The 22,130-nt window shown below is 39.6% G+C and overlaps 2 protein-coding genes across 3 annotated transcripts in view; both read right to left on the reverse strand.

Moving 5' to 3' along the window:
• Window positions 1-22,130, reverse strand: part of LOC139462326 (glucose-induced degradation protein 8 homolog) — a 303,774-nt gene that overhangs the window by 26,264 nt on the left and 255,380 nt on the right. The gene's annotated exons all lie outside the window — the stretch shown is intronic.
• LOC139461858 (uncharacterized) overlaps window positions 1-22,130 on the reverse strand; it is an 89,165-nt gene that overhangs the window by 20,045 nt on the left and 46,990 nt on the right. For both annotated transcript variants that reach the window (XM_071243339.1, XM_071243338.1), the window contains exon 2: window positions 6,300-6,410. In XM_071243339.1, the coding sequence (XP_071099440.1) occupies window positions 6,300-6,391 (92 nt within the window). In that variant the 5' untranslated portion in view covers window positions 6,392-6,410. The remainder of the gene's footprint in view (window positions 1-6,299; window positions 6,411-22,130) is intronic.

Genomic DNA, 22,130 nt, shown 5'->3' on the forward strand with positions numbered 1-22,130 from the left:
GATTTGATATAGGTTAAAGCTTTGTGAAATCTTAAAAGTAATATGATGTCTAATATCGACACTCCACTTTTCCAAAATACGAAAAACCGTCTTTGCGGTCTAGAGGTAGAGCGTCCACCCGGAGAGCGGAAGGTCCGGGGTTCGATCCCAGGCGCGTTATTCATGTTGGGTATTCATGTCTCAGTGGGTTATCGCTATAAAATCGGCATTAGTCCAGACAAGTACAAGCAGCCACACACGGGTGCATGAACGTCGCTATATAAGTGCAATACTCTGGAACGCGACGTTAAACCCCATTTCACCTCACCTCACCAAAATTACATGTTTAGAGGGTCTATTTAGAGGTTTCACTCCACTTCGAGGTCACCCAGTTCTAAGCGCAGATAGGTTATCTTGTAGGATTCTCCATTAAACTTTGCATAGCTTTATACATACATGCATATAATTTAGTAACATACACGAAATCCATCTCACAAAACTGCAATGACGTGATTGGTCTTTTTATTGGAATGCATCATGTATATTGATTAACTTCGTCACAATTCTCCTAAATATTGCATTAGTATTTCTGCGTGAATAGCTTATTCCTGAATTCAGATGTACGCTTTGTTGTATTGCATTATCAGCATTATGTCAGATGGCAACTGTACTAAAGAAAATAATGTGTGACTGACCCATTACAAATATAACAATGGTTTCGGCAGCGTTGAATAGACCACAGTCTCATACACTTGCTAACAAAGGCAATACTAACCATTTACCATCGTGTTTTGTGTGTTGAGACAGAAGTTCGCGTTACTTATTTCAGCAATATTCGATATGACGTCGATCTGTAAATGATCGAGTCTCGATCAAACAATCCAGTGATTGATCTTATGACCACCCAATCTATTAAGGCCTCACCTATTACTAACATAGGTTATGAGTAATCACCATATAATACGAACCTACACGGGTCTATGATATGTTTATGTGACAGATGATACAACGGGAGTGTCGAACAGACCACAGTCTGCATGAAATCACTTGCAGAGTAATCACCATATAATACGAACCTACACAGATCTATGACATGTATATGTGACAGATGATACAATGGCAGTGTCGAACAGACCACAGTCTGCATGAAATCACTTGTAATCACCATATAAACACGAACCTACACGGATCTATGACATGATACCCTTTACACATGTTATACACTCGCTTGCAGGGAATCAACACATCACACACACATTATCAACACACGCGAAAATACAAGTGACAAGTCATAGATGCCACAAGTACTATGTACGTTTCAACATAGGAACATCCATTGGTTGACTAATTCTACCATGAGTTTGGGAATTACTCGATTATGATTGGACAGTTTGAGGTATCAAATTACAATAACCACCTGTGATTGAAACATTTGATTTGGGGGCCTTTACACCCGCGGAGGCAGATATTTCTTGACAAGTACGACTTTCTAAATGATTGTTGGTAGGCATTTATAAATAATGACATGTACAGTTATAGGTTATGAAATGCCGAGTTGCGGATACCATAATAATCAAAGTAACATCTAGGCAGAAAACACGAATTATTTCAAATATTAGGTTGAAATTTCGCGCTTTTCGTAAGGCGACTTTGACGCCTTTTTTTCTGCGTCACAATGATGATGCGCGATGTAGAACTAAACCTTACGAGGTTTGCTTAATTTCCATAATAAATGTTCACGTGACTTTCGCTGACGAAGTTTTTTGTGCTATACACTTTCAAACCATGTTTTATATGCGAGTAAAATAATACGATTTGACTAAAACAGTGTTTGAGCATATGCAGCACGTAACGTTGTTGAAAGGTTATTATCTGTGACCCCTTGATTCAACTTGACAACCCACTGAAAACACTAGACTCTGCCAAGGCCCCTTCAATTAATATCGTGGCTAACACCAAAGCGTTAATTTTGTCATGCACACGTTATAATGTCGATAGTCATACTGCGTTTTCAATGTAGAAATAGGCTACCTGTAGATTTAACTGCGCTAAATTGAATTTGAAACCAGAGCCTGTGGTTTAAAATGTTGCATGTTGCGCGGCGACCTCAAATAATCATATCAGATGATAGTAATATCATGTGTCGGCACCCTTTGACAAAGTGTGAAGCTCTTTACAGTGCGTATCAGGACCCTTTGTTAATAACATACAATAGAAATAGATTCTAACCAGTCGTGAAGACACTATAAACAAACTGAGACTCCAAACAGCGTTTGATAATGATAAATAATGAAAAACTCTTAACAACGTGATAACCTGGAGGAGAGACGTAACGTAGGTAAACAGAACGAGCGTTGATCGCTGTCCAACACTTAAGCGGCAGTTAACGTGACTGTTACGTTACACAACATAATGTGCTACGAACACATGTGAAGCTCACTGATAAGGGACTTCAAGGACATTAACATTTACTGTAGTCTGATCAGTGCAATATGAAAGACTTGTTAATCTTGCATATAGCTGGCATGATCATCACTTGGACCAACAAAGTTAATATATTGTTATATATGTCGTGAAATGATAAAGTGACTATTTAATGTTTTTGCTTCAAAGTACATTTTTCTCTCTTAAAAGCAGAGCCACACAGTTTCTTGTTGAGCGATAGCACATTTCTTCACGACGTCAATCAAACAAGTTGAAAAAATCCGATGCAAAATTATTTTGTATTTTTTGGAACATACCAGTTGTTTTCATTTAAAAAAAAGGAAACCAGGTAGGTGCCTTATGTGCTCCTTCTTGGAGCAAACGGTTGAAGGTTGCGTTGTGGTTGACGCGGTGGATCTTCACACAGAACGTCCAGGTTTGATTCTCCACATGGGTACACATTTTTTGTATCCTCCACTGTGACATGGCTTGGGTAATACTAAAACCGACAGCAACTAGCTCACTCACTCACTCCTGAGTTTGATATCTGACATAATTAACACAAGCTACTCTTTCGAAATAAAGTATCTGAGTTAGTGATAATTTCATTCCCGACTTCCATTTGTCCAGTGCTAATCACCTATCAGCGTTAATTAATTGTTGGTTTCCGTTGTTTTTACCCGTACATATATATGCTCCCTACTTCCTACCTTTCATTCACCTGATAAAGAAGTAAACGTATACTCCGAAATGCTGTGTTCCTGATAATAAAGAACTTCATCCATAAACTCTCTTCCTCATGTGTTTCACTTCTAAATGTCATGCAAAGAATTTTCTGAATGACGTCAATAATACATGAGAAACCTCTGAACAATTTTGAAGAATGGGGCTTTAACATTTTCAGAATGAAAATATCAGAACACTTGATCGATCCCCACATGTGAAGTGCTAAATAATACAATTTAGTTTTTGTCTGTTTTGTCATGTATCGCGTGTTTCCCCTGCAATTTGAAACAATACAACAAACATCTAAACATAATGGTATTCCCCAAGGCGTGTTTGCAACAAGATAATTCTAAGAAAGATATCAATCTAATGAGACAATAGGGGTCAGTCATGTATCCAAACACACATGAATCCGTTATTCAATCCAGTTTGCATAGAGAGCTAATGCTGCGATTTGATTGATCGAAATATCAAATTAATCGTTTTTAACCTCCAACAAGGAAACGTTCTCGTGCAGGATAACACAATCTACGATATAATTGTCGATCCATGACCTCCAACCAAAAACAGCAGGGTTTAGTGAGAAGAAGAAAAATAAGCTGCCATTCAAGCCTGAAAATTGGTTCCCAAGGGCTCCGCAACAGGAACATAATGCAATGAGCGAGAGCCTTACATAGCAGGGGCTAACAGAGGTAGATAGTCTGTGGAGTGAGTTTCGGAAGCGTCAGACATGCCTATTTCAACTGTCTGCTACTAGAACACTATGTCTCATTTAGACCAGAGACTCGGTTAAGAGAGCTAATGTACCTCTCGGTCTGTTTGAAGTTTTGGCAGTTATTTGTCTGTGCAGAGAGTTTATGCTCTGGTGACTATTATGTCTGGTATGTGGCAAGAGACGTGTATCGAATGGAGACTCCAAGCTTCCCTATACCATGGGCAAGAATGGGCAAGAATGGGCAAGGATGGCCGTTTACAAATGAATGGCAGAACAGTGTGTTTCCAATTACACGACTGTTGTATATAGGCTTTTTATTATCGATGTGATACATTTATGGAAATTCGCGATGTTCTTCTGATAAGATAAGACATACTTAAGCTACCGTTCAGGTAGGAAGGGTGATCGGTCCCAGATGACGATACACCAACACGCCATTGATATATACCGTAAAAGCTGTATGGTGAACACAAAATGCTTTGGCACAGTTGTACAGTTATTACCTGGTCGGTTAAGATAAAAGTGTTTTGTATATGTAAATATGTCTTGTGTTACTATAATAATTATTGAATGAATGGTGAAGACACAAGTTATTTAGCACATGTAAATATGTTTACTGAACTATTACTGAATGAATGTTGAAGGCGCATGTTATTTGGTACCCGTCAATGTGTCCAGTAATAATATTATTGAATGAATGGTGAGGACACATGTTATTTGGTACCCGTCAATGTGTCCAGTGTTAATATTATTGAATGAATGGTGAGGACACATGTTATTTGGTACCCGTCAATATGTCCAGTGTTAATATTATTGAATGAATGGTGAGGACACATGTTATTTGGTACCCGTCAATGTGTCCAGTGTTAATATTATTGAATGAATGGTGAGGACATGTTATTTGGTACCCGTCAATATGTCCAGTGTTAATATTATTGAATGAATGGTGAGGACACATGTTATTGGTACCCGTCAATATGTCCAGTGTTAATATTATTGAATGAATGGTGAGAACATGTTATTTGGTACCCGTCAATATGTCCAGTGTTAATATTATTGAATGAATGGTGAGGACATGTTATTTGGCACATGTTTATGTCTAGTGTTGAAACTATCACATGGACCATGTAGACAAAATAGCTTGATCCTGGAGACAAACGTTATGTTACGGTTATTTTACTACACTTATTCCTTCACACCCCACACAAGATCAATGTATGGAACTGGAAAGACTCCTGCTAAGATGGGCTCATTACAGAAGATTAAGTCGTGTGTACCCCCAAGGGTGTCTGTTGGTTTACTGATATACTGAGCGAATGTAAACTGCTCCATGAGGATGTATAGAGCATTGTTGTCACGGACAGACTGGTCCACATTGAAGTCCCCAGTGATAACAATCCTATACTGATTGAATTTTTGGCATTTAAAAGAAGAATTCATAAATTCATTAAGTTCAACTTGTTGCCATGGAAAAATTTAAAAAAATTAAGATTTTCTAAACAGCAAAAGGCACCAGTTCAGCATGTACCTGATAGAGATGCACAGTTTCATGAAAAAATATGTCAATGGGCGGGGAATAATAAAACGAGGACACCCTAGCAGCACACACGTGTCCGGATTTAGTATCTACACCTCTCTGCTTATCCCAGGGATAGTAATGTAAGTATGCCTGGTGTGAACTCTGTGATCTTTGTACGAATTACAAAGTCAAAGCCTGTTAGGAACATGTAAGGACATCTGATCTAGATGCCGTTATTTGTGGAATAAACTTGCTATTGTTATCTGGATGATACCTTTTTATACCCGGTTATGTTACTTTGTACAGTTAACTTTGATGACCTTGAAAAATTAAACAAACACATGACCATATACTTTATCTTCTTTAAATACTGTTACAGGGAAAGGAAAGGAAGGGTACCTTGCATGTTCTGTATCTAGTGTAACGCTGTTACCGGGAAAACTAAGAAGAAAGGGTACCTTGCATGTTCTGTATCTAGTGTAACGCTGTTACCGGGAAAACGAAGAAGAAAGGGTACCTTGCATGTTCTGTATCTAGTGTTAACGCTGTTACCGGGAAAACTAAGAAGAAAGGGTACCTTGCATGTTCTGTATCGGGTGTTAACGCTGTTACCGGGAAAACTAAGAAGAAAGGGTACCTTGCATGTTCTGTATCGAGTGTTAACGCTGTTACCGGGAAAACTAAGAAGAAAGGGTACCTTGCATGTTCTGTATCGAGTGTTAACGCTGTTACCGGGAAAACTAAGAAGAAAGGGTACCTTGCATGTTCTGTATCGAGTGTTAACACTGTTACCGGGAAAACGAAGAAGAAAGGGTACCTTGCATGTTCTGTATCTAGTGTAACGCTGTTACCGGGAAAACTAAGAAGAAAGGGTACCTTGCATGTTCTGTATCGAGTGTTAACGCTGTTACCGGGAAAACGAAGAAGAAAGGGTACCTTGCATGTTCTGTATCGAGTGTTAACGCTGCGACCTGGATGACGAGGAAGAAGACGGCGACAACGATGCTGGCTACGTTTACAGTGATCATTTCGTCTGGGTATGTAGTTCTGAAACATCAGGTTCAATGATCTTATAAATACAAATATTATTATGAGAAATAGTATATTAAATAATCAATGAAAAACCATTCAACATATTTCGAGTGGAAATTTCACTCGAGAAAATTGGATCAACAATCGGATATCACAGAAACAACAATTCCTCTCGTTCATATCCAACGAGGGGAATATTACGAAACGAACAATATTTTCAGGGGTTTTTTTACCCATAAACACATTATTTTTCAAAACATCAAGGATGTCCAGTGCACGATTTATATTTTTGTGTAAAACCAGAAGACAAATTATATGTTTTTCTCTCTTGTCGGGAACAGTTTATTGTTTAAATAAATCTGTTTAAAATTGTTTGACATATTACGGTTTTGACTTAGCTTCAGAGAGAAATAGTTTCATCTTGACACTTCACAAATCAACAATTACCTCAGATAGATGAATTAACAACGCCAACATAGATATTACAACCATAGAAAGCACTCAACGCGTGTCGGAGGAGACAATTGGATGTTTGGGCAAAGAGGCACGAACATGATCTAGATGACGACTTTTGTGTTTTCACTTTAGGGTATCAACATTAAGGACATTAATGTTTAAAGAGGCGATAAACCTATACCCTCTAAAGTGATAAATATGAAACAGATATTGACTCATCATCATGGCGTGAACCCACAATCATAGGATCCTGCGAAGCATAAGGAACGCAACAATGCACAACAAATTTGACAATTAGGCCACCCTGCCTATATGCATGTTTACGAGTACACAGGGGGCATACTCAGACAAGAATGCATGTATAAGGGTACTGAGTGGGCTTGATTCCCTCATGCCCTGGACTAACACATTGTCCATGAAATCTTTTATTGCACAGTACATTTATCTCCTCTAAAATTAAAACAAATAATTTTCCTTTAATATTTTTCCTGATGCTTATTTCTTATGTGGATAGAGGGCTGGTTGGATGTGGCTCGACTTGCTTTAATATGATCCATATTGCTTTTGTTTTCATAAATTAGATATATTCCACAGTCATGGTGCAGGGTTACTCATATCCCAGCCCACTCATTCAAAACCTTCGCCACGACTCTAATTACCAAAACTCTGATTTGTCGGCAGAGGCTCAAGCGATCTTTCCTCCGGAGCTGAAGAACGCCTTCCGGTAACAAATCCCCATAAAATTGATGGCGACTGTGCTGGTTTGGCCACCTAACCCAGGATCAATGGTTAGTTCATTGAGGACCGGGTACCCGCGGAAATGAGACCGGGGCAGGCTGATGGAATTCCAATGGCCTGTGCATAGGCAGGTGGAAGGACATGAGGATAAAGATGATTATATCTATCCCTGATTGTATCCGATACAACACGCCAGCAAGACATCACTGTCTTATTGGCGCATAATGAATTTGGAAGAGATACGTTCAACAGTAATGAAGGCCAGACATATTGAAGATTGCCCCAAACACGAATCACAAACATTTCACATGTAAATGAACGGTGACAAGTTTTAAGGTCATTTTGGATTTGGAATAAAAGACACATGAAGTTCCTGACAATATTCGTAAAAAGGCGTACTGGTGTCTCTGCACGTCGAGATTAAGTACTGACATTCTGGCCAGATTTCAACCTGTCAGATATCCCACAAAATGGTTGAATTTCAATGTTATATTTAGAATATCTTACAGACATAACCAAATATAGCATGCTTAAAACGTAACAAATAATATTCAGGAGTTAAGACTGTCTTAACATTAACATAAATCTACGCAGATTATTGCCACAGTGAATGTTTACAGATTTAATATTATCTATTAAAACTGTTTGTAAAACTGTTGTAATTGTTATTGTCTTACTAATTACTGATGCTTATAACTAATAACAATAATTATAATAATGTTGCTGCTGATAATGATAATGATAAAAGCGGCACAACCCTTTCCATATTCATAACACGTTTCTGCTACAAGCAGAGACGATTGTACGATTCCGACTATATCAAGAGCATGTGTTTATGAATCACTATCAAATAGTGATGATACCAGGTGCTCGCGAAAGGATGAGTGTATCCCTGCCCTAACGGTGGCAGTGTCACGAACACATGCAAAGGCAAGTCAGCTGTTCACCTGAACAAACACGGGAACATATGGTACAAGTCAAATGGGGAATTGCATTACGTATAATTTTGTCACTGATGCGTCAAATTTATAAACAATGTCAATTCCCGCACCTTATTAATAGGACAAAACATACCAAATTTTGAAAGAGTACCTGTCACGCATGCATTGTCAATAATTCCACCTGGGCATATCAAATTTATTGATTATGAATATAACACAGTAGCCTACTCATATGTCCATCGATAGATACAATGTGTAAGGTTTGCAAAGAACCAGAAACAGAAATAGTCATCAAATATTCATACAAGTGTGATCTCATTTTCCTTATGACGTCACACTGCAATGATCTTAATGGAACCACTTTAGAGTCTGGCGTTTGTAATGCTTTCAACAACGCTGTCAATATATGATTTATTCTATCACCCGCGGAAGTATATGACAAATAGTACAATATGTAATTGCATTCAGTGGTTTCTGAAAATCGACACGGACACACAAGCATCATTGGAGCACTATTACAATGATCGATTGACAAAACATTTCTCTTTTGAAGTCACTTTCTAACCTCGTCGTATTTACAGTGTGACAAGAGATCACATAATTGTCTGTGCAGTATGTTTAGTTTTCTGGCAAAGGCTAGCGCATTTCTCTGAAACAACACATTGAACGTGATGTTGGTGTTATTTTACATATGTTGGTACTGAGCATTAACAACAAAGAATCCTGAAACCCACATAATGGTGGTGCAAGGTTTCCAGCATCAAGACTAATTACTCCGCAAGCTTGTTGGCCGATATATAGTACATTACATGTACGCTAAACAACACTCAACATGGCAATACACACATGACTGTATTATGTTCGGATTGTGTTGACTTTCCTTTTACCGGCGATCCATTATTGCTTACTTCCGAAACCGTGTTAGGCAAGCAGTTGTGTACGTGTTATCGGGGATGGAAGGTGTTCTCATGATGGAAAACACTTCACACACGCCAGCATCAATTCTGAATAGTTCAGAAGACCATACCAAAGATTCTGTCTACTACTGGGATAAAATCACTGTCCTTACTGACAGAACAAATATTTGATAATCATCTCCGGATATGAGGAATCCATCCGAGGTCTTCAGAATGTGTTCGATATAATCCGAAACTACAAGTCATATTAACGTTCAACAATAGCTTTAACTGCCTCGCTTGAGAAACACAATATGCTTCTCACAACTTATAACTCCTTATTCTTATAACTATTATCAACTTCCCCACAACTAATCATTCGCTATTCTTGATTTCCCCACAACTAAGCATTCGCTATTGGTGACTTACCCACAACCAATCTTTCGCTATTCTGGACTTCCCGTCAACTAATCTTTCGCTATTCTGGACTTCCCGTCAACTAATCTTTCGCTATTCTGGACTTCCCGTCAACTAATCAATCGCTATTCGTGACTTCCCCACAACTGACCAGTCGTTCGCTATTCGTGACTTCCCCACAACTGACCAGTCGTTCGCTATTGGTGACTTCCCCACAACTGACCAGTCGTTCGCTATTGGTGACTTCCCCACAACTCACCAATCGTTCGCTATTCGTGACTTCACCGCAACTGATTAATCGTTCGCTATTCTGGAGTTCCCACAACTAATCATTAGCTATTCTGGACTTCCCGTCAACTAATCTTTCGCTATTCGTGACTTCCCCACAACTGACCAATCGTTCGCTATTCGTGACTTCCTCACAATTAAATAATCGTTTGCTAATCGTAACTTCCCCACAATTAATCATTCGCTATTCGTGACTTCCCCACACACAACCATTCGCTATTCTTGATTTCCCCCACAACTAATCATTCGCTATTCGTGACTTTCCCACAAGTAACCAATCGTTCTAAATTCTTGACTTCCCTGCAACTGATTAATCGTTCGCTATTCGTGACTTCCCTGCAACTGATTAATCGTTCGCTATTCGTGACTTCCCTGCAACTGATTAATCGTTCGCTATTCGTGACTTCCCTGCAACTGATTAATCGTTAGCTATTCGTGACTTCCCTGCAACTGATTAACCGTTCGCTATTCGTGACTTCTCTGCAACTGATTAATCGTTCGGTATTCGTGACTTCCCTGCAACTGATTAATCGTTCGCTATTCGTGACTTCCCTGCGACTGCTTAACCGTTCGCTATTCGTGACTTCCCTGCAACTGATTAATCGTTCGCTATTCGTGACTTCCCTGCAACTGATTAACCGTTCGCTATTCTGGACCTCCCTACAACAAAAGATAAGCTATTCCTAATGTCCCCATTGCTAACCTTTCGCGGTTCTTGAAGTATGTCAAAATGTATGAATGTCCATGTGTATAGATATCAACAAATTCCCATTTGTAATAATGCCAATAGCACCATACACCTTTGTGAGCTTATGTCAATATGCAGGTATGTCTAGGTGAGGTGTACATGAGAGGGTAGGTCAACATGGAAGCATACACATGTAAGTATATCAATATGTATATTGTTCTAGGTTCGCGTGAATGTATGTGGGAATATCAATATTAATACACGTGTGTTTGGTATACTACTTTGGCACTCTCCAGTACACACGATCCTGAAGCTTCATCATACATTGATTTGTATTCTTCAGGTGGCTGTGCAAGTATTCTCATACATGCAATGATATTCTACAAGGGCAATCCCGACCTATGGCCATATGTCATTGTCGTTGTTTGATCTTGAGTCACAACGTACAACAGAACGGTCAAAACGACAAAGCAACATATATATGTTTTGTTGCACATGGTGCAAAGATCCAAAGATCCAAGGACTGATATCTATATGGTGTTGACCTTTGTTTAACATTCAGAACAAACGAATGGCATTTGAAATATAAAACTTGTTAGGAAAATTCATAAGTTATCGAAAGATGTTTTGACATTTATATATACAGATGACCACAATTCATATTTTGCCGTGTCAGCAAAACACGTTTCTGTCAATGGTAGTTTTATCAACCACGGATCTTTGGGTTTTTTTTGGCAAAATACAATTATTTCCATTTCATCGGAAATCAAACATCCAAGTTGCATTAGTGTGAGCATCTCTGTCTCAAAATGAAAGAAAAAACGACCACTTAGCAAGGCATGCAGCCTTAAATAAATAACTTAAACTGAAATGAACAAATCTGCCCATGGCAAATCGACAGGGACAGAGAAACAAACTCAATTATGCTTCACGTCTATGTTGTCTTTTCCTTTTGACATGACAATCCTGCATGACAGATCCATACGCACTTGAACGTCGGTGCGGGTTTGACGATGCCAATGAATAGTTTGATAAACATATGGAATAGAGAATTAGTTCTCCCTGAAACAACTTCTGTCCTCATAACTATAACTTCTTAGGCCAATAGGAATAAGATACTTTCTAATACTGATATATCTTATAAAATATATTCGTATGAATGAGAATTATTCTAAAGTTTGAAGATAAAGTGTGCTAAAATCATCTCGGGACATTGCTTTGCTCAAAGTAACATATTATCTCTTGATGTTCGAAAAATTATTTTGGCCATATTCATGTTCGTCATGATCAATGCTTTATGTTTTTATATACATATGCTAAGCTATTCTGGGAACCATGTTTTTCTTTGTTCATATATATAAATATGCGCAGATGTTGAAGTAAGCTCCCAAAATTAACAGAAGCCTGATGTATAATCTTGTCTGCCATATCACTTTAAATAACGTAATGACAGTAATAAAACTTTATTTTAACTTTCGTCGGGATGGAGAGTAACTGTGTAACCAATTAATGATTCGCGGCAAACGATATTGTGTTGGGTCGGGAAAAATAACATTACCGTGTGCAGTGTGGAGTATGTTCAACGTACCAAAAGGTAATCTAGCGATAAATGCCATGTTGTAGTCGTATTGACTACAATCCATCCTCGATTGCCCAAGGTATTATATCTCTTTTCTATTTAAAGTACCCTGGACCAATCCCCTACCACAGTTTCGTTTGGAACCGTACTCGAAAGACACATCTAAATATGCGGTCAAATAAGTTTACACTCATGAGCGAGGAAGCGTCTATGCCAGAGAGATGTATGTGGAAACGTCACTTCTGAAACGAAGCCTTAATGCCGAATAGGTCAAGGGTATTTGTCATAAATGAATGAAGATAAAATACCTTGGGTAGTCGAGGATGGATTGTAATCAACCAGGCTACAACATAGCACTTACCGCTTGATTACACTATAATACACTGGATAATCGATACACTATTCTACCATATCCTTTTAACAAACGGGGGGAACGGAAGGCCCAGTCTGAGGCACCGCAACTCGCTGTGCGGAGTTGCGTCCCGTGGGCACGCCAGAAACCAATGACTGTGGGTTCAGATCCACAGTTCACAACCTCTACACCGAAGTTTAAAAGTAGACTCAACATGAATTACAAAAGGAAATTTGATGAATTTCTTAATTAGCAATATTTAATGCATTACCCAGCAAAATCTTCATTAAGTGCTGCTTGTGAATTGTTGCATGAATGTACCTGTTCACCTTCTCTATCTGATGGACCACCTCCGTGGTCTAGTGGTAGAGCGTCTACCCGGAGAGGGGAAAGACTGGGGTTCGATCCCCGGCCGCGCTATAGCAAAAGATCTTCTTGTAACCCTGTCTGATGCTCGGCATTTACGGGCTAAAACAAGGACATGTCGGCTCAGTATACTGTGTCTGAGTGGGATATTCATGTTAAAGTGCGGCAGTGGGCATCAGTTGGCATAAATCGGCATCAGTCCGGACTAGTACAAGCCCATCTAGAACAAGGCTTGTCCAATCGTTGAGTGCACGAACACAGGGTAATAGTATAATAATATTGATTACAAATTGAAATCAGGTTAATACTTGTCAACTGTGGATGATTTAAGAAGATTATCATTTACATGAAGTCAGTGAATATGGTTGTACACCGTTGTTATCAGGTTGTTATCGGGTCAATAGGGAAAAACTAATGTGATTCGAAAACGAATTACAATTTAATGACGTCAGATTTGAAAACAATGACATCTGACAATGGATGTTGTAATTAGCCTCGATGACCAGAAGAGAAAATAAAACTGATAGAAAGCTGAAATCTAAAAACTATAAATTTTGGTAAAAATCAGATAAAAATGTCCTGCTCGATGACTGTATGTTCGGGTCATTCTCACTCCTCCGTCAAGTGACAAGATTGTCGCAATGGTCGAGAGTGATTGATCTTTGTCAAAGTTTCTGTTTAATAAAAATGGAAGTCTTAAACCCGTACTGCTACTAAAACCACATCAATGGCATATCGGGCATAACGATTAATCATTTGTTCGAAACATGGAAGCTTTCTTTTAATCAGGTTAAATTGTGTATGTGGTGATATTTATCAATATTCCCCAAAGCCCAACTCTACCAATGCTCTAAGAGGCCCAAATACCATATAAATTCATGGGCAAAAGAAAATATACACCCATGTTTGATGGTTGTAACCCTGCCTGGCGCTCAGCATTAAGGGGCTAAACCAAGACCTGGTCGGCTCGGAGTAAGTACACTGTGTCTGAGTTGGGTATTCATGTTAAACAGCGGATGTTTTCTCGTGACGAGCAAACGCTTTAACCACTGGGCTACCCGACCGCCCCATGAGCGTAATTGAGCATTGATAGTCTTGAATTCTAAGACGGTTTGTGACATTCTTCCTCATATTGATGTTTGAACTTCTATTTGGAAACAACAACATTCACGAGGGCCTGTAAAAATCGAATCCGGGACAGGCACTCCAGTGATTGATAGCATGAGCGACGAACCACGACCTCCGGGTCACACATTTCATCTTTTGTCATTAGTCCGATCTTGAGACAATCAAGAATCTCCCAACAAGTCCCGTACGTCAAGGACAAGAAACACAACTGTTGTTCTTTAACTACGGATGGTTATTCGGTCACTTAACGCCCTCGTTTACAAAATTATTGCGATATTATGATGCGCAGCTTTACTTTCCACAGTGCAGGTATCCTGGCTTCATCTGACAAAGTCGACACTTCCTCAATATTCGCAGGGCGGTCGGGTAGTCTAGTGGTTAAAGCGTTCGCTCGTCACGCCGAAGACCCGGGTTCGATTCCCCACATGGGTACAATGTGTGAAGCCCATTTCTGGTGTCCCCCGCCGTGATATTGCTGGAATATTGCTAAAAGCGGCGTAAAACCATATTCACTCACTCACTCAATATTCGCAAAAGGTTCCTCAAGGTTATTAGGGATGTTATAATAACGAACGTACCTCTGATTATGTACTGATTTATAGAATAGAGCGAAATATTTGCTGAAGTTTGATTGTTTCAGTTCTCTGTACCACAATGTTCAATAAATCCATCTGTACCATTTTTGGCGGGCCATTTTGGATTTAAAAATGACCGACTCTATCAAATTTGTAAATTCGATTTATTCCATTTGACTTCAAACGTCTTTCTGTTTGAACTATGAAAGCGCATGGTTTGACTGGTTGAACAAAGGTGTAAGGTATATATGGTTATGAACTTCAGTATGGATATTATCGTCTCTTCACAAAATAATGGAGTCAGCAATAGGCCACAGTTAGCAATATTGGAGGCAAACGAGCGGCTGTAAACATGTCCAACGATAACACCGTCGGGATACGGTGATACGCCACCCACACCTGACCACCCGATCCAATTTAGGCCCCTAGGTACGGTGGCCCATAAGGGACATGGAGTCTGTTTTTCAATATTTTGATACTTCACTTACTGTTATCGTAACCTTTTGCAAATTAACACGATGTGTTGTATTGTCATACAAATACGTGATAAATAAAAGTGAAGCGAAAATGTCAAAAACTAAAATGAAAATACAGAAAAGTATTTCCACCGCGGTGGAAATACTTTTCTGTATTTTTCTTTTAGTTTTTGACATTTTCGCTTTTGTTTTTGACATTTTCAATTTAGTTTCGACATTTTCGTTTTTGTTTTGGACATTTCCATTTTAGTTTTTGACATTTTCGCTTTACATTTTAGCGATTCAATAGCTACCTGAAAGTTTATTGTCCATATTTGCGGTTGTTTTTATACATGATTTATCACCTATTTGTATGACAAATTGTGTTAGTTTGCAAAAGGTTACGATAACAGTAAGTGAAATATCAAAATTTGAAAAACAGACTCCATGTCCCTTATGGGCCACCGTGTCTAGGGAACCATTTCTAACCCGGGTTCTCTACCCTGGTAGTCATTATAACTCTTGGGTGTCATCACTGTTACGTTTTAACATTGCATATCTATCAAAATCTATCTTGTTTCGACTTGGCCAGCTTTTTTTACATGGTTTATGGCAATGGATTGGTAGCTGGAACAATATAGCAACATCCCTACCTGAAACCTATATCATCGCAAAGCTAGTTTGCCTTGCAACCAATCGATCACAAAGTTACCATCATGGAAATATACACGAAAACATTAACAAACCTTAAGATATGCAAAACCTAAACTGTATGATAAGCCTCAACACATATATAACTGTCGTTACCATATCAATTTAAACTGCAAGAAACATTTATCAAAGGTATTTCGGTCTCAACTTCTGAAATATTTAATCGGTAGTATGGTTAATTGTGAGTTATCTTCCTCATGTATCGCAGCTCTCTTGTCCTACCTGAGGGTTACTGCTACAGCGGATCAAACCAGTTCATAGAAGGTATAATTTAGAATATCTTGGCACTCTTTAAAGATGTATGAGCTTCGCAAGACGGAACTGGACGTCGTCTATCTTTCTCTTTTCTGTCTGTCTTCCCGCCGTCAAGCGTAAGTGTCTGCACCGGTCGAGTACCCCCGATTTGTTGTAAGTTGGATGTGACTTACTGGGGATCGGATGGACAAAACAGGCGTTGATTATGTCTATTTCCTTTGTTTCTTATATGTACTCACCGCGGTAGGTCGATACCCGCACTGGTTTGCTCATTTCTTATTCAGTGAGCGAGAGAGTGAGTAAGTAAGTTTGGCTTTAACAACTCTTTTAACAGTGTGTCAGTTGTATCAGTACACGCCGCGATTCGCTGTGCAGAGTTGCGCTATTGGGCACGCCAGAAACCTATGATTGTGGGTTCGAATCCCGGTTCGCCCCGATTATGTTTCTAGGTTTGTCAGCACCATACCCGTACTCGTGGGTTTCACCGAAGTGGTAAACGTCTGAGACCTGCATCACTTCGGGCTTTCCTCACACATTAAGCTGACACGCCGTGATATGACTGGAATAGTGTTAAAGGCGGCGTTAAACCCAACTCACTCACTCACTCACTGTATCACTACATGTCAGCTTTATGTGGGAGGAAAGCAAAGTAAGGCATGAATAACGTTTATGCACACGTGTATAATGCAAAGTAACCAAGGTTCATAATCGGGTAGAATATTGGAAACAACCATAAGTAAATCATAAACAACTAAGAGAAGCAATACATATATGCGTGCGTGCGTGTGTGCTTGCGTGCGTTGTTTAACGCCGCAGTTTAATGGCGGCGGTCTGTAAATAATCGAGTCTGCGTATTTGGAAATGCTGACATGCAATGAACCAAGTCACCAGGCCGGACCACCCGATCCATTTAGCCATCTCTTACGACACGCATAAGGTTGCTGGGAACCGATATTCTCAGGGGAAGCCGCTCGGGTTTGCAAATATACTTAGCATATTGCACTTCAATTACCTGTGAACAGCTTTAGATATTCTAGTGCCCTGATGTAGTATTCCATTACAATGGACCCTACAACGGAGGTGATGTCTCGGTGTACCCTTCGAGTGGATGTAATTGACACGGGACAAATATCTCACAGACGCTACAACGTCATAATAGTCCACAGAATCACATTCGTTTTAATAACCAAGTACTTTCGACTTCAAAGATAGCACTTTATTGATTGTTGTATGCATAATGAATAGGACGAGTCTGAAAAACCCAAACAGCTCGGCACAAGTCATCTTAATGTCAAACAAGATCTCATATTACATTGGTTCGTCATCAAAGTTCTACTTAATAATATATGACGTATAATTACACCTATGCTCCCCTCCGCAAACTGCCCTCGGTAGTCAGGTTTTTACTGACGCATTAGAAGCTATTTTCCTATTTTGACTTGTACCATATGTTCCGCTGTTTGTTAATAATTGACTTGCCTTTGCATGTATATGTAGCGGGTGACACCAATGGGGCAGGATACGCTTACCTTTTCGCGAACACTTGCTATCGTCACTTTTTTTATAGTGATTTATAAACACATGCTTATGATATTGGCGGAATTGTACAACATTTCCACTGATAATATGCAGGTGATGTCGCTTTTATGTCGCATTAAATTACGAAAGCAGTGTTTGGGACAAGTACACAAGTCTGTTAGAGCTAGAGAATGTGGGAATATTCCAACAATATCATCCCCTTGTTGTCGACGCCCGAAATAATCTTTATGTTAACTGCATTTACAAGTAATTCCCAGCCCGAGACTGTATTTTTCCCTCAACTCGATTCTACAATGGTATATTTGTTCAGCGATGTCAAAGAAATTCACCTTACAAATCTCGTTAATAACCTATAGGTAAAACTGTTTCAAAACGTCAGTTCGTTATGGAAATTCAATTAAAATGGAAGCGACAAACTGAAGAATCGCTGTTAACATTTGGGGCATGTGTGGCGAAGTCGACGTACAAGTTGCGTCCCCTAGGAGTGCAAGGAGACCATGACAAACGATCGGATATGAAGATTCGCAATGATTCTTGGTGAGACAGCACCATACCTTGTCATTGGTTTTTTTCAGCAAACGTCTAAGACATACAACACCTGGGAGGGAAGCCCGAAGTAATGCAGGGATGACGTATATAAACATGTGTATGATTCAAAATAGCCGAGGTTCATAATCTGGTAGAATATTGGAAGCAACCACAAGCGGATCCCCACAATAAGCTTGCACGCTGTGAATAACTCAAATGATCTTTCAAAGTACCGGTGCACCAGATTCACACACTCACTGCTAAAAACTGTTATCGCTCGTTTGTGAGGAAACATGTGCCCGATGTGCCTGGTTTAAAATGAATAACAGTAATTTATTCCAAACACTTTCTCATGTCACCTACAACAATATTCAAACGAAAATCCGTTATTCTGAATTTGTCAAAATACAGTAAAGAAAAACATACGACCAAATAAGACTGATATCCACTTCAAAAGCTCCCAACCGTACTTTTTGTTATTTGATTTAACTAAATTTCCATTTTACGCTTCCGATCATGCTTGTGTTTTTAAAAATTTCTTCTGATGTTTAAAAAAGATCCCACAAACCCAATCGTAACGATTCCGACCATCTGACTACCCCTCAACCTGACGTTAACCATAAACAAATCAAGCAGGGTTATGTTTCATGAATAATTGAAAACAATTGAACGTTCCGACGGCATCAAAGAGAATCTGTGCGGTTGCTGTTATAACTGGATACGTACTGACAGTCATCGGAATCGGAAGTCAATAGAACAATAAGAATCAGTCTTGTCTGCGTCTAGTATCATCAAGTTCTGGGAAGCAGGTGGTCAACAATGACAATGTATTTACAGCATCACGCGAACTTGTGATAACTCACCTCGTTCTGCCAGAGAGGCCAGAGCTATTACCTTTCATACCTTACTTCAGCTGGCAGTCTTATATTGTTGACATTAAATCAAAATGAGGCACATTTACATCCGGGTTAGAATATGTCTTCAGCAACCAATACTTGCCGTAAAAGGCGTCTATGCTTGTCGTAAGAGGCGACTAACGGGATTGCTCGCTGACATGGTTGATGCATATCGTCGTATCCCAAATGTATATGAATATTTGTGAGAATGCCAAATCCGTCCTTTGAATATATAGGGATGTATTGCGTCCCTATGGAAATGCCTAGGGTAAAATAATTGACCTTTTAACGTAGATTGACAAAACTTTCACACTCGATACATCGTCATCTGACTGTCGCCTGCTTAGGTGGGGGTGATGCAAAAGCTACATGCTCTATAGTAGTTGGTATATAAGCATATCATACTTAACCCCTGATTCCTCATAATAACGCCCACTCTCATCCCTCCTCGTGTGTTGCAAGTATGCTTCTGGGTGTGACCATAGCTTAAATAGACACCCCTTCTGTCTTCCCACCCCAACCCTAGCCCATCCCGACACATACCCCTACCCCTTCCCATCAAACTTGAGAGGGGTGCTAATGCAATGATTCCTTTGTAGGTCGTATTTGCATATAATTCTACATGCATACGTACCTTTATAGCCGTGCATAGTTTGTTCTTCTGAATTCGTACTTTTCCTCTTCAACGAAGGCTTCTAAACTGCCGTGCAATATAAGTTGTCAAACGATCTAAAGGGGTACATGGTGTGATGTACCCTGTGTCTGAGTCGATGTACCCTGTGTGTGAGTCTATGTAACCCGAGCCGTCAGGAGAGGGTACATGGTGTGATGTACCCTGTGTGTGAGCCTATGTGCACCGAGCAGTCAGGAGAGGGGTACATGGTGTGATGTACCCTGTGTGTGAGCCCATGTACACCGAGCCGTCAGGAGAGGGTACATGGTGTGATGTACCCTCTGTGTGAGCCTATGTACACCGAGCCGTCAGGAGAGGGTACATGGTGTGATGTACCCTCTGTGTGAGCCTATGTACCCCGAGCCGTCAGGAGAGGGTACATGGTGTGATGTACCCACTGTGTGAGCCCATGTACCCCGAGCCGTCAGGAGAGGGTACATGGTGTGATGTACCCTGTGTGTGAGCCCATGTACCCCGAGCCGTCAGGAGAGGGTACATGGTGTTATGTACCCTGTGTGTGAGCCTATGTACCCCGAGCCGTTAGGAGCAGGGTACATTGTGTGATGTACCCTGTGTGTGAGCCTATGTACCCCGAGCTGTTAGGAGCAGGGTACATTGTGTGATGTACCCTGTGTGTGAGCCTATGTACCCCGAGCCGTCAGGAGAGGGTACATGGTGTTATGTACCCACTGTGTGAGCCTATGTACCCCGAGCCGTCAGGAGAGGGTACATGGTGTGATGTACCCTGTGTGTGAGCCTATGTACCCCGACCCGTCAGGAGCAGGGTACATAGCTATAGCCTTACGCACAGTGTAGGTGAGGTTTTTATTCGGTTATCATAGTTATGTTTTGGAACTTAAGTTTGCGGCGTTTCGGTGACTGTTTTAAGCCCAGTAACGTTTTGATGACGATTGTAATTTTTTTTGGTGAAATCCAATTTTCAAGTGTATATTCTTTTGCCCGACAGTTAACGTTGCTCTGTATTACCAATTAAATCTAGGGTTAACAACAGCGCGCCACTTATATTTGAAAGCTAGTCTGTCTCGCACTGGCTTAAACCCTTCGTATGTAAAGGTTAACAAGTCCATGTACAAAGGAATACTGTATTCGACGGCGACCAACTTCTTGACTCGAGAACACCACAAAAGGGTATTTTCGTACAATGGCCATCGGTGCCACCATCTCGGTGTATTTCAATACATACACATGTTCTATTATAGAGCAAGAACAATAGGGGTTGTCCCGTGTTCTGTCTTCAGAAAGGTACCCTGTCTTACAAAGTAGACAGTAGCTGATACACAATCAACAACAGAGTCAAGTGTTTTCAGGAAAAAAAACTGCACAGGAAGAGGCCGGAACCGTGTCTCTGAAGTTCCAATCAGTAGCTATGTATAACCTAAGTGAACTATACGACAATAACGACATAGCAAAATAAGTTCCAGCATTTTTCCTCCTACTGTTCCTATCGATGCACTTGTATAAACAGAGATATTCCCGAAAAGAAACATAACGATATTAGGTAGGTATTTCTGAAAAAGGTTACATTTTTTTTTATCGAAAACGTTGTTCCTTTTTTTTTGAAAATGTCCTAAAACGTCTATATCAATTTTGTTCAAAGAAGAAATAGGTCTATATAACTTAAATTATGTCTATTTTGCAGACTGGTTAAATTCATTATTTTCAGTGTTGATGATTTATTAAAAAGAAATGTATTTTCGTAGTTACATTGCAATACAAATCGAGAAAATAAAAAAAGTCGAGAAAATATAAAAAATCATACAAGTAAACATAGAAGTTAAACGTCCGCATTATAACCTAAAAAAAATATATGTATAGCAAAAAGGAGAAGAGTAGCTTGTAGCCCACACCTTCGTGATAGCATTCATGTGACGTGTCATCAATAAAGCATGTTCTAAGAACAGTTGATTTAGGAACGTGTTTGAAATGAATAGATTAAAAAAGTATCAAACACTTTAAATACTGACCTAAAAACGCTTTACTTTTGCCGTTGCCTTTAATCTCATTTGTAGAAAACATTTTATCGACATTATGTCTATATTGATTTTCAAAATAATCATGCGACTGTGGTCGAAAGGAGAGACAGTCACGATAAATAAAACCGTGGAAAGACGATGACTTTTTTTGTTATTTTATTATTTAATACAAAAAGGGGGAAAAGTCAACACGTTTCAACACCATGTGTACGTAAAAGCGTTATTACTATTGTTATAAGTTTATTCTGCTCTCGAAGCTA

The sequence above is a fragment of the Haliotis cracherodii genome, unplaced genomic scaffold (genome assembly GCF_022045235.1).
Source record: "Haliotis cracherodii isolate W230 unplaced genomic scaffold, xgHalCrac1.p SCAF_15, whole genome shotgun sequence".
NCBI lineage: Eukaryota > Metazoa > Mollusca > Gastropoda > Lepetellida > Haliotidae > Haliotis > Haliotis cracherodii.